Genomic DNA, 23,167 nt, shown 5'->3' with positions numbered 1-23,167 from the left:
CTTATTGGCCTTCTTCTTAGGTTGGGGGCCCTCATCCTGAGATTTCCTCTTCTTTGACATGCCCCACTTATGGAGAAGGTTCCGGTTCTCAGTGGCGGCTCCGTCAACGATCTCTTTCACGAGGTCGTTAGGGAAGAGATCTTTCCCCCAAATGTTGGAGAAAATCAGTTTCTGGGGTTCGTGTTTGGCGGTGGCATCCGCAAACACGAATTTTCTACAAGCTCTCCGGGCCCTGATGAAGGTGTAGAATTCCTTCGTCAGGGTGGCGAGATGGGTCTTAGCCAAGACCATGTAGAAGCCTGGGGTCCGTGTGTCCCCGGCCATCGTCTCCATTTGGACTTGAAGAGAGACAGAGGCAGCCAGCCTCTCCTTCGTGTCCAGCTCCTGACGCAGAAGGTATTCAGAGAGCTCGGGGAGGTTTTCGTTGAACTACCGTCTAGCGATGTCAGACTCCAACTTTCCTACGGAGAAAGTTAACTGGATGTCTTTCCAGTTCTTGTCGTCGGGAGGGAGGGCGAGGGAAAGGGGCCTACATTCTTCCAGTGTAGGGCAGGGTTTCCCTTCCTCCACCACCTTCAACACTGCCAACAGGGATTTTTCACCAAAGGGGAAGACCTTGGTGGCAGGAGCAAGAAAGGACGGGTGTTTCTTGATTAGGGCCGGCACCTTGGAGTTGGTGTAGCCCTTACTCTTGAGGCAGCCGGCCAGAAGAGCTTGAGCCTTCGCATGTTCAAAGACGACGACCTCCTTAGGCTCGGTTTCCTCCTTGGAAATTGGCTCGGACTTGAGGCTGATGTAACAGTCTGGGTATGCTTCGAAGCTAGGCCAAAACTCCACCTCTTTAAGGGGGATGGCGCCTAGCTTAACATTGACGAAGATGCGTCCACTCGTGATCGGCATGTGTTCTGCATGCCTCCATGGGTTGGTCACTGAGCAAGGGGGAAGATCCTTAACGTTGATCTTCCTCGGGGTCTGTTTCGACAGACGGAGGATCTCCCTCTTAAGGTCTTCGTCTCTCTTACGAAACCTTTCATCCAGGAGTGCCACCAAGGCCTGAAGGCTATCCTGGTTGTCCACTACCACCGGCGTGGGAGTGGAAGAAGTAGAGGGGACGGTTCCGAAATTGGAACGGAAGTAACAGAGGGGGCGCGGGCGCCATCGCCCTCGGAGTCAGGAGCCTCCGCATGCTCCTCCTCTTCTCGATCCTCGGCCATCAGGGTCCATTCGGTGGTGCCGACACTTCCGACATCCACTCCACCTCGTCAAGATGGAAGTCTTGAAGTGCGTCCGATACATCTGATCCAACCGTCAGCTGGACGCAGGGGATCTCTGGCTTGGGGATAACAGCATCCGCAGTTGCCTTAGGAAAGAGCAAAGCTCTCATCTTCTCATTTGGTAGATAGGGCCCCATGGCGTTCTTTTGGAAACCACGCACCCACTTGCGTAGTTTCTCCTAAGCGATGTCCCTTGCCTCCGCCGATGGGGGTTCCTCGAACACCTCATGGAGTAGGTCTTTGCAGACAGTGCAAACCTGCGGGTCCCAATACCGGAGAGTCCCTTGGGCAACAGAACAGCTGGCGTGGGTTTGGCACGCCAGGTGGCCATAAAAGTCTAGGCGCCGAACGCTACAGAAGGCGCTCTCTCACCGGATGTACTCCTCCTGTAAAAGAAGAAAGGGGCACATGAGTCTACAGAAGTCTTTTACATCGACTTAAAGTAATCTTAGATTAGTTTTAAAGTTATTTAAACTTACAATATAGAATTCCGTTCCAAGTGTAAGCTTAGGATAGGTAAGCTGGAAATGAAGCAGAGAAGACACATACTTGTGCATCCCGCCCAGCCAATTGCCGTGACCCCACACCACAACTAATTCTAGGGGCTCCTTAAGAGCTTTTAAGAGGGGGAAGGAATATCCACAATGGATAAAGCATAGCTTAGACTTCCTCCAGGGTATTAGTCATGGTGAGAGGGGGATCTGAGTTCATTCAGCATAAAAGAAAGGGGGCGAAAGGATTCTTCCCAATTCAGATAGGTCCCGGCAAGGGGCTGTGCATGGATGCCCAGAGTATGCTAGAAGAATTTACTGCACAACTATACACCATAGTTTCCTGACTAGGGTATGTGCTATACTGTAGATGTACTGGCTATCGTATATAGCTATATAATAGACACTGCCGGCGCAAGGGAAGAGGTGACAGTCCACTGAAGTAGTATGATTAGGTGGCGCCGGCAGCATGACGGCGTGCCAGGAGCGCGCCGGGTGCTGGCAAATCTCCATCAAGGGGGAACTTCTCCCAGCCATCAGTCTATGTGGCAGAGAGAGGGCAAAACCTCAGGATGATGGCAGATCGTCGGCAAGTCGGCGGCCCCCGGCAGTCGGCAAGCAACCGGCGAAGGTATTCCAACACTGACGTCAATCAATGAGACAGAGAGGATACCGGGTTTAGCTGACGGCTGTTGCCGGCAGGGTAGTGTGGCAGTGGACCGGCACTGATGAGATAGAGAGAAAGGATAGAAGAAAGAGGGAAGGGCAGTAGCTAACTACCCAACCTCGTCTTCTTCCGGAAGGAGTGTTCAAATGAAAGGGAGAGGGTGGCAACCTTTCATCCAGCCGCAACAGAGCGGGCAGCCGGCTAGAGGTGCGGGTGGCGGCCCAAGGGAGGACTGAAGAACACTCTTAAGATAGAGAGGTCTTCCGCCGGCAGACCGATCTGTCATATGCTATCCCATAGTTCGACTATATGCGGGAAGCCTAGCAGTTCGGACTAACCAACGAAAGGACCAGCCAACCCCACAACCCGCCGGCACACGGTCGAGTTGTAGGACAGTGGACAGAGGTTTGATGGCTAGGCCAACACTAAAGTACAGAGGGGGGAGGGGCGAGGGTCCTGAGGGGGAGTGTAGGGGAAGGTGTGAGCCCTCACCGACACTCTAGAGGGGGGGGGGTTTCTGTTTCAGTACCAGCACTATCCCAGGTGTAGGAAGAATTCATTCTCCAGCCTAGGGTAGGTTAGCACAGTGAAGGTACAGCACTAATGTACCGTCCTAAACTATAAGAAACAGAATCCCATGGCCTGCCTAACCTTGGCTAGGGAACAAGTCCCCAGACCAGGGAAGGCAGGTATAGGACAAGTCGCTAGGCCACAGGGAGGAAGGGTCGTAACCCTACCAGGTGTGGACTAGGGGGAAAGGCAGAGCCCCCCCCCCACCTTCGCAGACCAGCAGAGACCAAGAGGAGAGTCCATTCACCTAAGGGGGTAGCTGGGGGGGTGAACGACTGGTACTCAGGTTCTGTCCCAAACTCAAAGCTCATGTACTATGGCTAAGAGTGGGGAAAGAAAATCCCAGCCTAACCTCACTTGAATACGATTCAAGGCAAGGAGGGCTATGACTTAGCCTAGGCTACCTCAGAGTGAGGAGATTACCTTGGATAAGGTAACTGGGGAGGTGAGAAAGTATACAAAAGCCCTAGCGTTATGTTAGGGGCAAGGGAGTCGACTACCAAGATCATCGAAACCCCTTGTATACTTCCTAGAAGGCAAAAAAACATGTGCAATCACTGAATCTCATATGTATAAATGCCTAACATCTTCATTTCGTAAATTTACACTAGGAACACTTATTATATCATGCATGAAAGTAAACAAAAAACGTCTAGGCTATCGAGCCTAGGGGCTAGGCTAGCAATCTAGCATAGGAATTCGGCTACCTACATTCGCCGAAAATGAATACTATCGGCACAATATAACTAATTCCTAGCAATGAAGACTAAATAACTAATGCTGATAATTAGTTATAAGACCGGGAAGGTTGTTCTGGCTAACTAAATAAAGCATGCGAAGCGAACAACAGCGTCGGCGTCATGACGCCTCCGGTCAAGGCACAGCTCCGCCACAAAATACGGTATTTTAAGGTAAAAAGGCGTTACTTTACGGCCAGAGCTGATTTATACACCACAAGAATATGGTACTCAACTTTCCAGAAGAAGGCGAGGCAGAAGATTGCGACATGATGAATTATTTAGCGAACAACTGGGAAAAAGCACCTGGTCATAAACGCTACGTAAGAAGGAATGAGGAAGGCGCGCAACGGTGACGTCAACCAAGATGGCGGCCAAACATGGCGGCGGTTACGAAGTCACAGAGTACCGTAATAGTAACGAAGGAGGAGAACTTAGTAATGTCTCCTCCCATAACTTGCCACTCTTCCCCCTCGAAGCGTTAACGCTATGTGGGGTGCAGATAGCTATGTGGCGTGTCAAGCATACGTCCCGTTATTGTACGATGTCCTAAAGGGAAACATGGGTACTCGCGCCAGAAGTTAGAATTCTGTGAAACCTTTAGTTTAATTCTCTGGGGATATCTACTGTAGTCATATATACCCTTAGGAAGCTACTGAAGGAACCTTCCATCAGGACGACATGGCTTGAGCCCAAAAAGTATATTTATAGATATCCACACCTTCAGAAGGTAGTATGTTAAAAACACCCTGACCAACAAGCCCCTTGCCGCAGAGGCTATCCATATCTTGACCTCCCTTTTCAAATAGCTGATGCTGTCTTCATCCAGAAAAGCCACCATGTAAGAAAAATTTACACTAACTTTCTGTGCTAATAAGCAATTGCATGACACCCAGAGTAGGATTGGTCTTGGCATAGTTGTTCATTAAACACTACCTGAAACAAATCCAAGCAGTACAACATTCATATATGGTACCTTGCGCATTCAGGACCATTGCAGTGTTAGTCACCCTCATGAGGTAAAAGTCAGACTTGTTAGTTTTTCTTCTTACTCCTGGGAACATGCGCATGAGTTGTAAGTTGGGTTATGAGTCAACTTATTAATACACTGGTACTGTAGAGAATTCATATTTTCAGTTAAAATTACAAATAAAATTATGAAAATGTTAGAGGAAAAAAAATTTATTTTATTTTATTTTATTTGTAATTGTTTATTTTTTGTAATTTGATTTCATGGAAGTGGTTCTGAGTGTTTTATTTTTTAGATTAAACACTTGTAAAATTTAAACAAAAATATGTTAGAAGTTCAAGCCGCAAGTTAGTATGTCAGTTGGAGTCACAAGCTCACGGAAGCAAGTCTAAGAGTGTCACTCTTGTAAATTGTTCAACCTTATTTGCAGTCGTTGACTGATTTAACTAATTATAGGTTATTTGCAACATGCTACTTCCCCCATCAGTAATTGTAAGTGCCCTGTACTTGTCTGAATAAATTCATCTCAAGTTCAGCATCTTGTGTCTCCGTTGGAATCCCAAATGGACTAAGGTGGGTAAGTGCTTGAACGCCATAACCGTTGTTCCAGTACAATATCAAGATAATTGTTAGTCTACCTACAAACTCGGAACCTAAAACTATGGGGAATTGAAAACTACAGTGATTCTGCGATAAAAATAAATAATATTCACTTGTGATCTACAAGAATTCACTACAAAGGAATCAAGAGACCGCATAAATGTGAAGATGGCGACCTTGCCAGGATCAACTAAGTTGTAATTGTCCCTAACTAGTTTTAAGGAGGAATATTGTTGGATCAAATATCCTGAGAAAGAGCCCATACCCGAAAACATAAATCATACGTTTTGCAACAGGCGTGCACCTTACAGAGATGGTGTTGAATTTATCATAAAAGGAAACATTAATGATAAACATAATTCTGATATCTTATTAGATTCTGGAGCTAGTATTTCTGCAATAAATGCTAGATTTTGCCCTAAGAATACAGAGACTGGAGGAAAGATGACTGTATCATCTTTAAAAAATAAAATTGACATTAGAACATACCCTGTGGTGAATGTACGAATAGATACAAACTCTCAAGTTCACGACACTGTCATGAGATGTAGACTTCCAGGATTATTGATTTCCAAGTCGTGTTGATGGGAAGTGTGCTATCTTTGCTAATCTGAAGGAATTACTTAATGCAAACATCTCCATTCACACAATCTAAATTTTTAGTCTATACTGTGCACCAACAACCAAGCATTTAGAGACAGTTCCTGATGTATATAATCACAGAGCTTGCTACTGGTTCCTTCAGGCATAAGGACATTGAGCATGTTTCCCTCCTTCGTAGATAGTGATTCAGGGAAATTATGGTAAGTGAGGTTGTAAAGATACAATTTGTTTTTATAATACATGTTTTTATACAATTTTATTAATGATGAGAAGTGAGTTTATTGACTGAGACATACTTGAGGATCTACAAGGAACATTCATAGCTTTTTCTACTTATAAGATTAAATATGGTAAACCTGTGAACTTTAAAGGACATAAATTTATGCATATAAACTATTTGTTGGTATGTATGGAAAACTTGTAAAGTTATACTATTTTATCATCTGTTGACCAAATAAGACTTCAAGCTTTACTAGAAATTATAACATTACTTTAAAGATCTTACGTTAATGGCATAATTTCAATAACCTTAAAATTACTTTGCTTAAATTGTAGTTGGCACTAATGTTAAATGGCCATGTGCCCATCATCATTGGAATGGGTGATTAGAGCATTGTGTAGGGAAGAATATTTAAGGAAGAAAAGAAATTGAAAATTATTTGTATAAATGGCACCTTTTGCAGTTCTGTGCCTTTAATTTAAATGAAATGAGATGCAATCCCCTTAAAAATTGTTTTGTATTGACAATCAAACCTAGAATTTTAAATAGCCTCAAGTCATATTTGCATGATTTTGTTGTAAAAATCTAAGGATGTAACAATATAATAAGTTACTGTATATGTGTAATACTATTACTTGGATTTGTTTTCAGTAGAAGAATAGCCAGAGAGCATGATTTTTTTTTTTTCATTCAAAATGTGCTCGTATTTGAAAACATATTGGTTATAAATTTAATATTACTGTAGTAACATTGTTCGAACATGTTCCTGTCAAAGTGAATGAGTAACTATGTATTACATTTTTTATATACCAGGAAGGTCAACTTAGCATGGTAGACAGATGGATGTTGAGTCAACTTGCGGTCGCTGTGAGGGAGTGTAATGATGCTTTTGACGAGTTCAACTTTCCAAGAGCCACTACCGCTTTGTACAATCTATGGTGGTACCAGATTTGCGATGTTTACCTTGTAAGATTTGTGTTGCATTAAAAATTTGTTTTAATATTTTTTAATAAACTTTTAACTATATGTGTAAACGTTAAAAATAAGTGATTTACAAATAACAGGGTTGTTAGTTATTGTAGTTTTACAAAATTAATATAATTATTTCATAGTGTGTAGTAAGTATTTATGATTTTTATCACTTTCCCAGGAATGCATAAAACCAGTGATGTACTCCAAAAACGAGGAAGCAAAGATACTCAGCCGTAATGTTTTGTATACTGCACTGTATGTTGGATTGACACTTATCTCGCCATTTATGCCTTTCTTGTCTGAAGAACTGTTCCAGAGACTTCCACCCCGCACTTCCAGTCAGCCAAAATCTATCTGTGTTACGCAGTACCCAGAACCAGAGGAGGTAATGTTTTAGTGTTATCTTTTTAGATTGAACATAGGGACAATGATATCAGAGGTAAGCTCTGCAGTTTAAACTACTATAGTGTAATTACTGAAGTCTTTTGTTCAACGGATCATATTTTTACAACATATTATTTTAGGATTAGGTTCATTTGGCAACATCAGTACCCGTGTATTGCAATAGCAACACTACTTCTGAAATTCTTTTTACCTTCGACATATAGAATTCAACTTCTTATGGTGTTTATAATTTCTGCTGTGTATGGATAATTCCCCATATGATAGATGTTGACATTTCCTTAAGTTGGAGTTGGTTTAAGAGTTTCTGTATCTAATGATAGGTCCCAACTGTATGAGGTGAGCTTTTAATTTGTAAAAAATAAATTTCTTCCATACCCTATACCCTTCCTTTCTGGAATTATCAGGCACGAACCACTAGGCTCATGTTCGCCGGGTTAACTGTATGCTTGGTGACCTAGTAACTCTCCCCATCTTCTGTTTCTCACAATATATGTGCATTCGTCAAGTAAAAGATATTGTAATTGCTGTTCTTGTTATCTCTATTTCAAAAAGTGGAATATAAGATTGGGTTTGTCCATTTAGAATACTGGTAGGTTTTTATCTTGTATATACAGAAATCCCTCGTCATATTGCACTTAGTTATCGCTCCCCCAGTACAGGTATACAGTAATGCCTCACAACATGAAATTAATTGGTTCTTTAGTGGCCTTCGTGCCATGATTTTTTCGTGTTGAGAGTTGCCTTTTACATGTAGATAGGCTAATTCATTCTAGGCCCTACAAAAACACCACATTAAATGTTTATAAGAAGGCTAAGCTCCACTAAACTCAATGAAATACGGTACTGTACAATTATTTGGATCACTCAATAATAACTAAACATTAGTAACCTGTAAAAAAATGAATAATTGTAGCAAACAATAAAAATACTGTAACAAAAATGTGGAACCTTACCTTTGGTCTTTGGCAATATCCAAGAGCGAAGTGGCAGGGTTGTAGAGAAGGATGACAAATGGCAGAAAATGTTAACAAGTGGCAGAAAACATAAACACTCAACTTTACAAAACATTAATAAATGGCAGAAAACATTAACACTTAATTTTTGGAAACACAACAAATGGCAAAAAATATTATCACAACTTCACGATAAACTTGAAATTTTTTTTTTTTTTTTTATACTTTACATTCTGTATTTTCTGAATTTAATTATGTATTTTTCTCATCACTGCTACTTTTCTTTCTTTTTGAATAACTCTGAGCATCCTCTTGACCAACTTGTACCGAAGGCCTCTTTTTAAAAAAAAACTATCCAAGAAAGCTTGTTTCTGCTTGCTGCTTAAGATTTTCCTGAAATAACTCAAGATTATTCGTATTGTAGTAGGATTTCGGTCATATTCCTTCACGATAACACTTAAGGGGACCGTCCGCCATGTCCGCCATTTTTTTTTCTAATGATCCAAATTACACAATTTCTATATATGTTTTAGACATATATAATACCTTCATCATATAAAAATTTCAAGTCATTTGATCAAAAACTTTTGGACTTATTAGCAAAAATCATGATTTTAAAAAAATATTTAGGTACATTTTTCCCCACTACTATAATACCAATCGTATTGAAACTTATACCACAAAAACTACTCTAACAACCGAACAATTCTGTCTGACAGAATTTTGATTTTCCTTTCTGTTTTTTTTTAATGAATTTTTATTTTTTTTCCTCGTCTAGACGGAAAATAATCGTGAAAAAAAAAAAGAAAATAAAAATTTTGTCTGACAGAAATGTGGGATTTTTATTCTTCTTTTCAACGATATCTTTTTCTCTAATATCGAACAACAAATAAGTGAGAAAAATGTACCTAAGTGGGAATAAGTATGTTTTTGAGTCATGAGCTCCCAAAGATTTGCAGCAAAGTTTTGCTTCTTTTCTAAAAAAAATCAAGATAATATTATTATGATAACTTTTATTGTTTATTCCTACATAAATGCACCCTAAAGGAGGTATTTGAACCCTCAGTTTGCTATTCCTATGTTATGAGTTGCCAGCGATCTTTAATTGTTGCCAGTGTTTTAGTTAGCAGGTTTCAGCTTTGTACTCTTTTATCCATGTTTCCCTCTTTCTTGGTTCTTTTTTCTTGTTCTCCACTTACTTTTTGTTCTTTCTATCACCTTATGTAACATTGGCATTGCTATAAAATTCCAGAGGACGTTGTGAAAGCACAATCAACATACGAACTTCAAGTAAATAAACACATGCATTAAAATTTCTATATGTCTTTGGAAACTTTGCTGATGTTTTCGTAGCTTGTAGTTTTCATTCACCTACCCTCTACCAATGCCTTTCATTTCTGCCAGAGGTACGAGATTTCGAAACATGAGAGAGAGAGAGAGAGAGAGAGAGAGAGAGAGAGAGAGAGAGAGAGAGAGAGAGAGAGAGAGAAAGAGAAAGAGAGAGAGAGAGATAGATCATGAAAGTATTTGGCTGATATAGATGGCAGTTCAAATTGAGAGAGAGAGAGAGTTGAACATTGTTATTATAGTATTTGTATAAATGGGAGTTTTAAATAATTCGAGAGAGAGAGAGAGAGAGAGAGAGAGAGAGAGAGAGAGAGAGAGAGAGAGAGAGAGAGAGAGAGAGAGAGAGAGAGAGAACTGGCATCTGTCAAACTCAGTCATACAGACGACGCCATAAGGATGACGTCATCATATAAAGACCGCTATATCTTCATTGTTTGGAAAAATGATTGACTATTTGTTCTTTCTATAACCTTAGGTAACATTGGCCTTGCTATAATGTTCCCGAGAGCGTTGTGGAAACACAATGTACATACGAACTTCAAGTAAACAAACGCATACATTATAACTTCTATACATCTTCGGCAACTTCGGCTTCTGTTATTGTAGGAGTAGATTTCGTTCATCTATACTCTACCAATGCCTTCCATTTCTGCCAGACGTACGATAGCTCGAAATATAAGTGAAAAATCTCTATTGATATGCAAAATTAACACACAAAGACGATTTTTGTCAAACTCAGTCATGCAGACGACACAGTAAGGATGACGTCATCATTTAAAAACCTCTATATCTTCGTTATTTGTAAAAATAATTGGCTGAAACTTCTGGGGAGTATGTATGACATGTTTACGCATACATAGAAGCAATAAAACTATTTTCGATTTCTGAAAGTTGTTATGTCAATACCCCATGGCGGACGGTCCCCTTAACCGCATGCCAGCCTCGTATTTCTTGATTATTTCCATCTCTGTCTCGATAGAAAGCATCATCCTCTTCTTTCCCTGCACATCAGCAACTTTCTTGGGACCTATGGCTAATATAGTAAAGTAACGTAATATCGCAACACGATACAGTACAATAGTCACAAAAAATAGCTCTGCTAAAACTAAATGGCTGAGGAACGCCAATGCGTAGATACATGATGGAATACAGTACAGTAGATGCAGACCAATAGGAGTGCAGGATCTTATGGCTGTACTAGCTTCTGAGTAGGGAAATAACCAATGGGAGTGCAGGAGGATGGTGGTGAGTTTACAGGCTGACATCTCACCTCACAAATTTTAAAATCAGTCTCGGAGACGGTCGTGCTTTCGGTGCCTCCTTTCCTTGCACGAAACATATTTCAGTATGCGAGTCGTAAAATTCTTTGCATCTCATTTCGCAGCATGAAAGTTTCACAAGCAGATTCTTTCGTGTCGAGACATATGACTGTTAACGGGGTTAATGGGGACCGGAGACCCCCGAGATAGGTGAAAATCCGCAAAGTAGGATTGGGCCTCTCCACAGTAATTTTTGTATGTGTGTGTAGGTAAAAAAATGTTTGAAATACTGTATGTATATATATGCTTTATATACTGTATATGTACAGTATATTATGCTTAAATCTATTGTATTTAAAGTATAAAATCATTACAGTACAGTGCTGTAATGTATACTACATTAACTCACAAATATTTTACATAAATTTACAAATAATATACATTACCTCACTCGTATATTTTACTTAAATCTACAGTATTTAATTACTGCATATAAACCATTCATACACACACACACACACACACACACTCTCTCTCTCATAGGATACGATATTATGGTGCTCTAACACTCACCAATGACAGTAGTATCTTCAGCTGTAATAACGACGACAAAGGCGATGACAATGATATGGCTAATGACAATGACAGACCTGTACAGTTCAATGAATGTGATGATGAAGGATGATAAAGATGATGATGGAGTTACTGCACAGGTATAATGAGGCCTTTAAAGCAGTTCTGCAAGTGCCTTCTCATCATCAGATATCGGCGCTGGTTGTCGTCATCTGCTTGTGAGAGAGGCACAGAATCTCCCACTCCACCCGGAGAGGGTCGAGGTTTGAGGTTCATCCAAAGGCTCTTCTGCTGGAGGTGCTGATGGTGTAGCTTGCTTTTTAAACTTTGTCAAGAACATGGTGATGGGTAGTTACTGTCCTTAATTATGCGGGCCAGCGTCACCGCCTTCTCACTGCTGAGTGATGGATTTCATGAGGAGTGAAGCTTTCATAATCATGAACAGCGGCAGGCCGTAATTTGTTCCAACTTGAACTGATGGTTTCTGATTTAATTTCTTGCAATGCTTGCTGCAAGTTGGTCAAACATGATGCAATGTTGTACTTGCGTCAGTACTTTTTCAAGGTGAAGCCTTCTTCATTGTCGTTGTCATCGTCATCATCATCAACTGCCGAGATGAGGCCCTCCATTGTGGCACAAGTGTAGAGTGCCTTAAATGTACGAATGACTCCCTTGATCTGTTGGCTGTATAAGCGCTGTGGTGTTAGGGGGCAGAAAATTGATCTGCACCCCATCATACTGCAGGTCTGTTGCATGGCCTCCTGCACATTCCAGCAAGAGAAAGACCCTGAAAGGGAGGCCCTTCTCAGCCAGATACAGTTTTACCTCAGGAACAAAGCTGTGAATGAACCAGTCAGCTGTCAGAGCTTTAGTTATCCAGGCCTTTGCGTTATTCATCCAATAGACAGGGAGCATGGCCTTATTTTTATTTTTCAAGGCCCGTGGATTTTTTGCCTTATAAATATGGCCTGGCTTCATCATAAAGCCTGCAGCTTTACCACACATGATAAGTGTGACTCGGTCTCGGTCCTTATGCGCCTTGTAGCGTGGTCTGTGCACTTCATCCTTGAAGAGGAATGTACATGATGGCATTCTCTTCCTAAAAAGACCTATCTCGTCCATGTTGGAAACTTGTTCAGGAAGGTACTGGCCATCCTTGATCATTTTTGGAAATTCAACCTTCACATAACGACGGGCAGCATCGGTTTCGGCAGAGGCAGCCTTGCCATACAAAGGCTAGCTTTTGAGGCCGTATCACTTTTGAAACTTTTCGAACCAGCCTTTGCTGGCTGTAAAGCCTCGTCCTCGAGGCGGCAAATCACTTGTCGTAGTGCTAGTATGCTGTGGTTCATCAGCATCATCTTCATCGGCTTCTTCTTCTTTATCGTCTTCATTGGGCAAGGTTTGATCAAAGAGAGACTTGTCCTTTGTCCTGATCCTATTAGTATTCAAGCTCACGTTTTTTTTTCTACAATCTGCAATCCACAAGGCTAATGCAGCCTCTAACCTAACAATTCGCTTATTATACGGCGGTACCACACGTTTCGCTTCTTTGCTAGACATTGTTGCAGTTCTGCAGATGTTCACTTCATCTTTCTTTATATAGCTCACAGTAGATTCGTTCACGCTATAATGACATGCCACCGCAGCATAACTAATATCTTCCTTCAATATATCTAAAAGTTTTACCTTTTCAGTGATTGTCATCATCTTCCTCCTCCTCTTCGGCTCACAAAAGGAATCTTTCATTGGGGCACTGCTCTTCGCAGGCATTTTAATGGCTTTACAAAATTTAATGAATCGCAGAATACTACGAACGCAAGACACTTGTAAGAGTACTGTACAGCGTGAACGAGAGACTGGCGGAGCTCCATGGTACACCAAGGGAAGATGCTGGGTAAAAATGCAATGATGCACAGCCAATCAGCTCACGGGATACATCCACTCCTGCTCTAATTCGTCGATCTCGTACTGGGAACCAATCACTTGCCTTATCTGACTTCCAGTGGGTATAAAAGCAAGCTGCTCTCCTTGTCTGGCAGCCTGGGAAGCTGAAACATGGCTGCTTTCCGCAATACAGCGGTATTTTTTCATTTTCATTTTTCAACAAAAAAAAACCTGTCCGTGATAGTCGAACCACTAAGTGGCCAGAGATCACTGTACCTTGGTTTACATCGTTTCGAGTTAAGTCGGTTTTGAATTTACATAATTTGTCACAAATATTACATGAAAAAATAAAAATACAGTTTTGAGTCATTTTGTTTGATATTCTGTCTGTCCGCCACAAGTATTGAAGTCGTAATATCACTGGAATAGCATTAAAGAGACATAAAACATGTTACTTTGCAATAAGTATGAATTAAAGTATATAAAATCATATTAAAATACTTACATTTACAATAAACATTCACATCATAAATCCTAGTGAACGAACTATGATAACAGCTGTGACTGTGTTTTTATATTAGTTAGCGGTCTTTAATCCCTTCGTAACAATTACGTCAGGATATGTCAAAACATGCCTGGTAAAACACACCGTGACGTCAAGATATGTCATTTTCAGTATTATATACATACATACATATACCAAGGCACTTCCCCCAATTTTGGGGGGTAGCCGACATCAACAATGAAACAAAACAAAAAAGGGGACCTCTTTTATTATTATTATTATTATTTGCTAAGCTACAACCCTAGCTGGAAAAGCAAAATGCTATAAGCCCAGGGGCCCCAACAGGGAAAATAGCCCAGTAAGGAAAGGAAAGAAGGAAAAAAAAATATTTTAAGAAGAGTAACATTAAAATAAATATTTCCTATATAAACTATGAAAACTTTAACAAAACAAGAGGAAGAGAAATTAAATAGAATAGTGTGCCTGATTGTACCCTCAAGCAAGAGAACTCTAACCCAAGACAGTGGAAGACCATGGTACAGAGGCTATGGCACTACCCAAGACTAGAGAACAATGGTTTGATTTTGGAGTGTCCTTCTCCTAGAAGAGCTGCTTACCATAGCTAAAGAGTCTCTTCTACCCTTACTAAGAGGAAAGTAGCCACAGAACAAATACAGTGCAGTAGTTAACCCCTTGAGCGAAGAAGAATTGTTTAGTAACCTCAGTGTTGTCAGGTGTGTGAGGACAGAGGAGAATCTGTTAAGAATAGGCCAGACTATTCGGCGTATGTGTAGGCAAAGAGAAAGAACCGTAACCAAAGAGAAGGATCCAACGTAGTACTGTCTGGCCAGTCAAAGGACCCCATAACTCTCTACGTTCCTCCAGCCTAACACGGGACTCAGCCAAGTTCAGCTGTTACTGCTAGGGTGCCACAGTCCAACCTCCCACATTATCCACCACAGATGAAGCTTCATAATGCTGAATCCCCTCCGCGGTCATCTAAGGCATCGCGGAGGCAGCAGCAGGGCCTACCGGAACTGCGTCACAATCGCTCGCCATTCATTCCTATTTCTAGCACGCTCTCTTGCCTCTCTCACATCTATCCTCCTAACACCCAGAGCTTCCTTCACTCCATCCATCCACCCAAACCTTGGCCTTCCTCTTGTACTTCTCCCATCAACTCTTGCATTCATCACCTTCTTTAGCAGACAGCCATTTTCCATTCTCTCAACATGGCCAAACCACCTCAACACATTCATATCCACTCTAGCTGCTAACTCATTTCTTACAACCGTTCTCACTCTCACCACTTCGTTCCTAACCCTATCTACTCGAGATACACCAGCCATACTCCTTAGACACTTCATCTCAAACACATTCAATTTCTGTCTCTCCGTCACTTTCATTCCCCACAACTCCGATCCATACATCACAGTTGGTACAATCACTTTCTCATATAGAACTCTTTTTACATTCATGCCCAACCCTACTCCCTTAACTGCCCCCAACACTTTGCAACCTTCATTCACTCTCTGACGTACATCTGCTTCCACTCCACCATTTGCTGCAACAACAGACCCCAAGTACTTAAACTGATCCACTTCCTCAAGTAACTCTCCATTCAACATGACATTCAACCTTGCACCACCTTCCCTTCTCGTACATCTCATAACCTTACTCGTACCCACATTAACTTTCAACTTCCTTCTCTCACACACACTTCCAAATTCTGTCACTAATCAGCCAAGCTTCTCTTCTGTGTCTGCAACCAGTACAGTATCATCCGCAAACAACAACTGATTTACCTCCCATTCATGGTCATTCTCGTCTACCAGTTTTAATCCTCGTCCAAGCACTCGAGCATTCACCTCTCTCACCACTCCATCAACATACAAGTTAAACAACCACGGTGACATCACACATCCCTGTCTCAGCCCCACTCTCACCGGAAACCAATCACTCACTTCATTTCCTATCCTAATACATGCTTTACTACCTTTGTAGAAACTTTTCACTGCTTGCAACAACTTTCCACCAACTCCATATAACCTCATCACATTCCACATTGCTTCCCTATCAACTCTATCATACGCTTTCTCCAGATCCATAAACGCAACATACACCTCCTTACCTTTTGCTAAATATTTCTCGCATATCTGCCTTACTGTAAAAATCTGATTCATACAACCCCTACCTCTTCTAAAACCACCCTGTATTTCTAAGTTTTAAATATTTAACCTAGCCGGTGAATATATAATAGCTGCAACTCTGCGGCTCGACAGAAAACACACTCAAAAAACTCGCGAGCGATCGCTATGAAGGTTGCGGGTGTGCCCACCAGCGCCAACTGTCGGCCAGATACCACTCTTGTATGTAAACAAAACCTTCAATTCTTCTCTGTCGACGTTGACGACAAGACGTATCAATACTCGCTGTAGAACCTGGAGTTTTCTCAACATATTTGGTGAAGTACTTCATTTTGGTTTGAGCTTTCGCAGTGCAGGTGTTTTATCTTCATCTTAAATCTTGAACTCGTTTTTGGATAGATTTAATTTTTGATTACAAAGAGAGTATGGACTTTCTTTGACTTTTAAATGGCCGACCCTTCCCTTAGACGGAAGTGTGTTTAGGCTTTTAGCAATTATCTTATCACGTTATAAATTAATTATAGATTTTCCTCTATATATTTTATATCTCAACCGCCTTTATTAGGCCTCTTCGATTAGCTTTCCATTTATAATAAACATCAAAATAAATTTTAATGATTTGTTTATATGCGACCTTTCCTGAGAGTAGGCGGTCCTAACTTGGAAACCGAAGTTAAACAACGTTGAGTCCTTTCAATCGTAAATAGCTTTTAAAGAGCTAATGATTTAAAACTTATTAAATGAATATTTTTTAATAGATATTTTATGAAAGATTTTCTTTGAATAGTCTTCGTACTGTTTCAAAGATGAACTAACGTTTAGTTTATTTATGCTACGCAGTTTGCGCTCTATCGTTACGATAGAGAGAGAGAGTATCACGGTTTCACTTTGCAGAAAGAGTAAATCGATTCTGACGTTTTGTTCATTCTTTCAAAGCTTAAATGTTTTAAATTCTATTTTAAAGGAACTTTTTAATTGAAAAACCTTTCAGTTTTTTCCTTTGGTCAAATAACCTGTTTTTTTGACGAAACGTAATGGGCTCTTCTCTTAGGTGCGAAATCAAGAGAGAGAGAGAGAGAGAGAGATAGAGACGGAGGGAGAGAGAGGAGAGAAAACGTTCCGTTCTTTATCTCGTCCCAAGCGGGTAACGTTGTTCTCGAGTTACTCTCGTCCCTAGTCTCTGTACGGGGAGAAAGGATAAAACGTTTTTAGTTTTTTATTCTCGTCCCAAGGCAATGTACGGTTAGAGATTGAAAACGTAGTTTTGAATGAACTAGTGTTTAGTCTCTTCCCCAGCCACTGATTTTTTTTATCTTAAAATATGTTTACTGTTTTTTGCTGGTATTAATGTGCTTGCATTATACGACTGATTTTGCAATTACAACCTTTTGATTATTCTATTTTTGGGGATGGAGAATAAGTGCAAAACAGAAAATCGTAGTGATAAAGTGATATTGCGCAAAGTGTTATCAGTGTTGCGACCGAGGGTTCGTCTGTTCGTGCCTGTCGTTCGCCTAGTCCGGGACCTCTTGCAAGCTCCCAAGCCCAGGGGAGAAGTAATGTCGTACGACTTATGGGTTCGAGAGGCCTTGATCAGCGAACAGACGTTCCCTCTATGGTATCGGGTGTATCTTACCAAGATCACCCCTACCATAAGGCGAGAGAGACGATTTTCTCCTCGTCATCCGAAGGCTTTTCGCATAAGAAACCGTGAAACAAGGTTTCGAGGCCCTTTAAGCGAAAGTCAGTCCTTTCAGGACAGGTCCAGCATCCTGGTTTTAACCATTAGGACAGCTCTGACCCTATGCAGTCATCGGAAGACTGCTCGCCGCCTAACAAAAGCGTAACACAGACTCCGAGAGTTTTTTTTGTAGGCAAGGTTTTGCGGTCACAGACGTTACCCTCGTCTCTTACCGCAACCATTCCCGTTGATCCTAAATGGGTTGTACGGCAAGACATGCAGAATAAGCTTGCCTCCCTTATGGAAGACTATTCTGCCGATAAGTCCGTTGAGCCTAGCCGTTTATCTCATCGAGATCCTGGCTTTCAGCCACCCTAACGTTCCTTTGTGCGTCCTGTTGACGTTGGCGTAGCTAAGTCACGTCAGTCAGGTTGTTTAGAACCACACTCGATGCGGTCTCGTGTGGATTTTCAGCCACATTTGGACGTTAGGCCACTTGCTGATGCTCCTGTTGACGTTCAGGACGTTCGCTAACAATCGGAGTTGACTTGTTTTGACGCTGAGCGTCAACCTCCGCATTCTAGAGTTGTTTTGACTGCTCAGTCTAGGCGGTCAAAGCAGTCTCGAGTGGACGCTGTGCGTCCTCACGCACCTGTTGTTGTTGACAGTTCACAGACTGTCAAGCAGTTACATGACGTTGCGTCCTGGTCTCTCGCACCTGTTGTTGTTGACAGTTCACAGACTGTCAAGCAGTTACATGACGTTGCGTCCTGGTCCGCTACTAATGCACCAGTGCGTGTGGACTCTGCTTGTAAAGCATTGCCACCACGGTAGGTCTCTCCCTTGCTTGAGACTCAGTTATTATCGGACAAGGTTCCTTCAGATGAGGAAGTTGCTGTTCCCCCTCCTACTGATATTCCCTTGAGGACTCTGTCAGACGGAGAGGAGCCTAAAGCTGCTTAGCCCTCTATGGACTTTAAATAAATCATGCTGATTTTTAAGGATCTTTGTCCGGATCTTTTTGTAACTGCTGCTCCTCGTTCGCCTAAACGTCAGAGCTTACACTAGGCCTAGCTACTTCGAAGCCGTTGTTTTATAAGCTAGTGCTCTCTCGCTCTCCTAGAGAGCTTTACGTTTGCTAGGCGACTGGTTTATCACCAGGAGGAGTTTGGGGGATACAGCCTTTGCTTTCCCTTCTTTTAAACTGACTTATAGAGCGAGAGTCTGATATGACACGAGAGAAGTTCTCGGCTTGGGAGTTCCTGCCTCTGCCCAGATAGACTTCTCAAACCTCATAGACTCTCCCTGGCGCCTGGCCATGAGACGCTCCAAGATTTTACAGGTCAACTTCACAGCTGTTTTCGAGCCTTTGAAGTTTTGCTGTACAATTATGTCATGCATAAACAAGGCTTTCAGGGATGGCTCCAATGATCTGACAGCCACGTTCTCTGCAGGAACAAGTCCCTCAGGGATGGCTCCATGATTTGGCAGCCATGTTCACTGCAGGAGTACGTAAGAGGCAAGTGCGCTCAATGTGTTCATTGTCAAGACAAACTTCACGATGAAGTCTACCAGGCTGTCTTGACAGCATTTATGGAAGGCGACTGGATGGTCTCTCTCGACCTTCAGGAGGCATACTTCCACATTCCTATACACCCGGATTCCCAACCGTTTCTGAGGTTTGTTTACAGGAATGTGGGGTACCAGTTTCGAGCCCTGTGCTTTGGCCTCAGTCCTGCGCCTTTCGTGTTTACGAGGCTCATGAGGAATGTGGCAAAATCCCTCCATCTATCGGGGATCCGAGCCTCCCTGTACTTGGACGACTGGCTTCTCAGAGCATCGTCCAGCCTTCGCTGTCTGCAGGATCTACATTGGACGTTGAGTCTGGCCAGGGAGTTGGGACTTGTGGTCAACCTAAAAGTCCCAACTGATCCCATCCCAGATTATTCTATTTTTGGGGATGGAGATTCGCAGTCAAGCCCTGCTCGAAGTCCAACTAATGCTGAAAAGAAAACGTTTATTCAGTCAGGAGTTGGAACAGTCTCGTAGGGACTCTCTCATCCCTGGAGCAGTTTGTCTCACTAGGGAGACTACCCCTTCTGCCTCTCCGGTTCCATCTAGCCTCTCACTGGAACTAGGACAAGACATTAGAGACGGTATCATTCCCAGTCTCCGAACCAATAAAGGCATGCCTGAAATGGTGGGACAGCAATATCAGTCTGAGAGAGGGACTATCCCTAGCAGTCAAGAACCCAAACCACGTGTTGTCCTCAGACGCGTTGGGTTTGGGTTGGGGTGCGACCCTGGACGGTCGGGAATGCTCGGGTCTGTGGACCTCAAGTCAGAAGAGCATGCACATCAACGGCAAGGAGCTATTAGCAGTCCACTTGGCCTTGATGATATTAGAAAGCGTCTTAGAAACTAAGTGGTAGAGGTCAACTCAGACAACACCACAACTTTGGCGTACATCTCCAAGCAAGGAGGCACACACTCCTTCACGCTGCTCGAGATCGCAAGGGACCTTCTCTTATGGTCAAGAATTTGAGGCATCTCCCTGTTGACGAGATTCATCCAGGGGGACTTGAACGTCTTGGCAGACTGTCTCAGTCGGAGGGGTCAGGTGATACCCACGGAATGGACCCTCCACAAGGACGTGTGCAAGAGTCTTTGGGCTACTTGGGGTCAACCCACCATAGACCTCTTTGCCTCCTCGTTGACCAAAAGGTTACCAATCTTTTGCTCTCCAGTCCTAGATACAGAAGCAATCTACATAGACGCGTTTCTACTGGATTGGTCTTTTATGGACTTATATGCATTCCCACCATTCAAGATAGTCAACAAGGTACTGCAGAAGTTCGCCTCTCACGGAGGGACAAGGTTGACGTTGGTTGCTACCCTCTGGCCCGCGAGAGAGTGGTTCACCGAGGTACTTCAATGGCTGGTAGACTTTCCAAGAAGTCTTCCTCTAAGGGTAGATCTGTTACGTCAGCCCCACGTAAAGAATGTCCATCAAAGCCTCCCCGCTCTTCGTCTGACTTCCTTCAGATTATCGAAAGACTCTCAAGAGCTAGAGGCTTTTCGAAGGAGGCAGTCAGTGCGATTGCAAGAGCTAGGAGAGCTTCTACCATTAGAGTATACCAGTCGAAGTGGGAAGTCTTTCGAGACTGGTGCAAGTCAGCATCTGTGTCCTCGTCCAGTACCTCTGTAGCCCAAATCGCAGATTTTCTTTTACATCTGAGAAAGGTTCGCTCCCTTTCAGCTCCCACGATTAAGGGCTACAGGAGCGTGTTGGCTTCGGTCTTTCGACATAGAGGCTTAGATCTTTCCAACAATAAAGATCTCCAAGATCTCCTTAAGTCTTTCGAGACCTCTAAGGAACGTTGTTTGGCAACTCCTGGATGGAACTTAGACGTGGTCCTAAGGTTCCTCATGTCAGACAGGTTTGAGCCATTACATTCAGCCTCCCTGAAGGATCTCACCCTCAAGACACTTTTCCTAGTGTGCTTGGCTTTGGCTAAAAGGGTCAGTGAACTTCATGCCTTCAGTAAGAACATCGGCTTTTCTACAGAAAAAAGCCACTTGTTCACTTCAACTTGGTTTCCTGGCCAAAAATGAACTGCCTTCTCGTCCTTGGCCTAAATCTTTTGATATTCCTTGCTTATCAGAGATCGTAGGCAACGAACTGGAAAGAGTATTATGTCCTGTTAGAGCTCTTAAGTTCGATTTAGCTCGTACTAAGTCATTACGAGGGAAATCTGAGGCATTATGGTGCTCAGTTAAGAAACCTTCATTGCCTATGTCAAAGAATTCTTTGTCATATTTTATCAGATTTTTTTAATACGAGAAGCTCATTCTCACTTGAATGAGAAAGACCGATGTTTGCTTAAGGTTAAGACGCACGAAGTTAGAGATATAGCAACCTCCGTGGCCTTCAAGCAAAATAAATCTCTGCAAAGTATTATGGACGCGACTTTTTGGAGAAACAAGTCAGTGTTCGCGTCATTTTACTTAAAAGATGTCCAGACTCTTTACGAGGACTGCTACACACTGGGTCCATTCGTTGCAGCGAGTGCAGTAGTGGGTGAGGGTTCTACCACTACACTTCCCTAATTCCAATATCCTTTTAATCTGTCTCTTGAAATGTTTTTAATATTGTTTTATGGGTTGTTCGGAAGGCTAAGAAGCCTTTCGCATCCTGGTTGATTTGGCGGGTGGTCAAAGTCATTTCTTGAGAGCGCCCAGATTAGGGGTTTGATGAGGTCCTGTTGTATGGGTTGCAGCCCTTGATACTTCAGCTCCTGGGAGTCTGTCAGCATCCTAAGAGGATCGCTGGGCTCCGTGAGGAAGACAGACTTACAAGGCAGAGTAATCGTCTAAGTCAACTTCCTTACCAGGTACCTATTTATTTTGGTTTTGTTATATTGATAACTGTCAAAATGAAAAAACTCTTAGCTTATACGCTGTAAACATAATTAACTCTGGTCTCTACCCACCTCCTTGGGTGTGAATCAGCTATTATATATTCACCGGCTAAGTTAAATATTTAAAAATGATATTTTAATTATAAAATAAATTTTTGAATATACTTACCCGGTGAATATATAAATTAAATGACCCTCCCTTCCTCCCCAATAGAGACACAGCGGGACGAGAAGAATTGAAGGTTTTGTTTACATACAAGAGTGGTATCTGGCCGACAGTTGGCGCTGGTGGGCACACCCGCAACCTTTATAGCGATCGCTCGCGAGTTTTTTGAGTGTGTTTTCTGTCGAGCCGCAGAGTTGCAGCTATTATATATTCACCGGGTAAGTATATTCAAAAATTTATTTTATAATTAAAATATCATTTTGCATTCTCTGTTTTCAGTATTACTGTATTAATATCATTAGAAGCTAAGCTACAAAAGAGTATAGGACATGGTTGTGTATCACTAAAGGTTCACACGTGGGAAATTTCACTAAAAAATCTCTTCTCCCTAATATTAGCCCCTCCTCCTCCTTACTTCAGCCATCCAACAAAGTTTTGAGGATTCTAGCTTATATTATTGAATATGTAAGAGCTATTTTGTTACCATACAATAAAAATCAAACCACTCTCTCTAGCCAATGATAACATTCCCTACCTGAGGCATTACATAATTCCCCCCTGACACTCCCAACTTGGAGACATTTGGACCAGCCCATATCATCCTACCACCAACCAAAATACTTAAGATTCTGGTCCTTATTTTTTATTATGTAAGGCCTATTTCAACTGTGGGAAATATAAAGTCATGCACATAGGTTATAGTAACCCACAATCAGATT

General features: G+C 42.2%; 1 protein-coding gene across 1 annotated transcript in view; it reads left to right on the top strand.

Annotated features, from left to right (window-relative positions):
- The window catches only part of LOC137626624 (valine--tRNA ligase-like), a 334,847-nt gene that overhangs the window by 234,540 nt on the left and 77,140 nt on the right, over positions 1-23,167 (top strand). Inside the window, 2 exon segments of the mRNA XM_068357644.1 lie at positions 6,946-7,098; positions 7,283-7,489. Coding sequence (XP_068213745.1) covers positions 6,946-7,098; positions 7,283-7,489 — 360 coding nt within the window.

This window comes from Palaemon carinicauda, chromosome 2 (assembly GCF_036898095.1).
Source record: "Palaemon carinicauda isolate YSFRI2023 chromosome 2, ASM3689809v2, whole genome shotgun sequence".
Classification (NCBI taxonomy): Eukaryota; Metazoa; Arthropoda; class Malacostraca; order Decapoda; family Palaemonidae; genus Palaemon; species Palaemon carinicauda.
The sequence above is the reverse complement of the archived record's forward strand: the minus strand, read 5'-3'. Positions and strand labels throughout refer to the sequence as shown.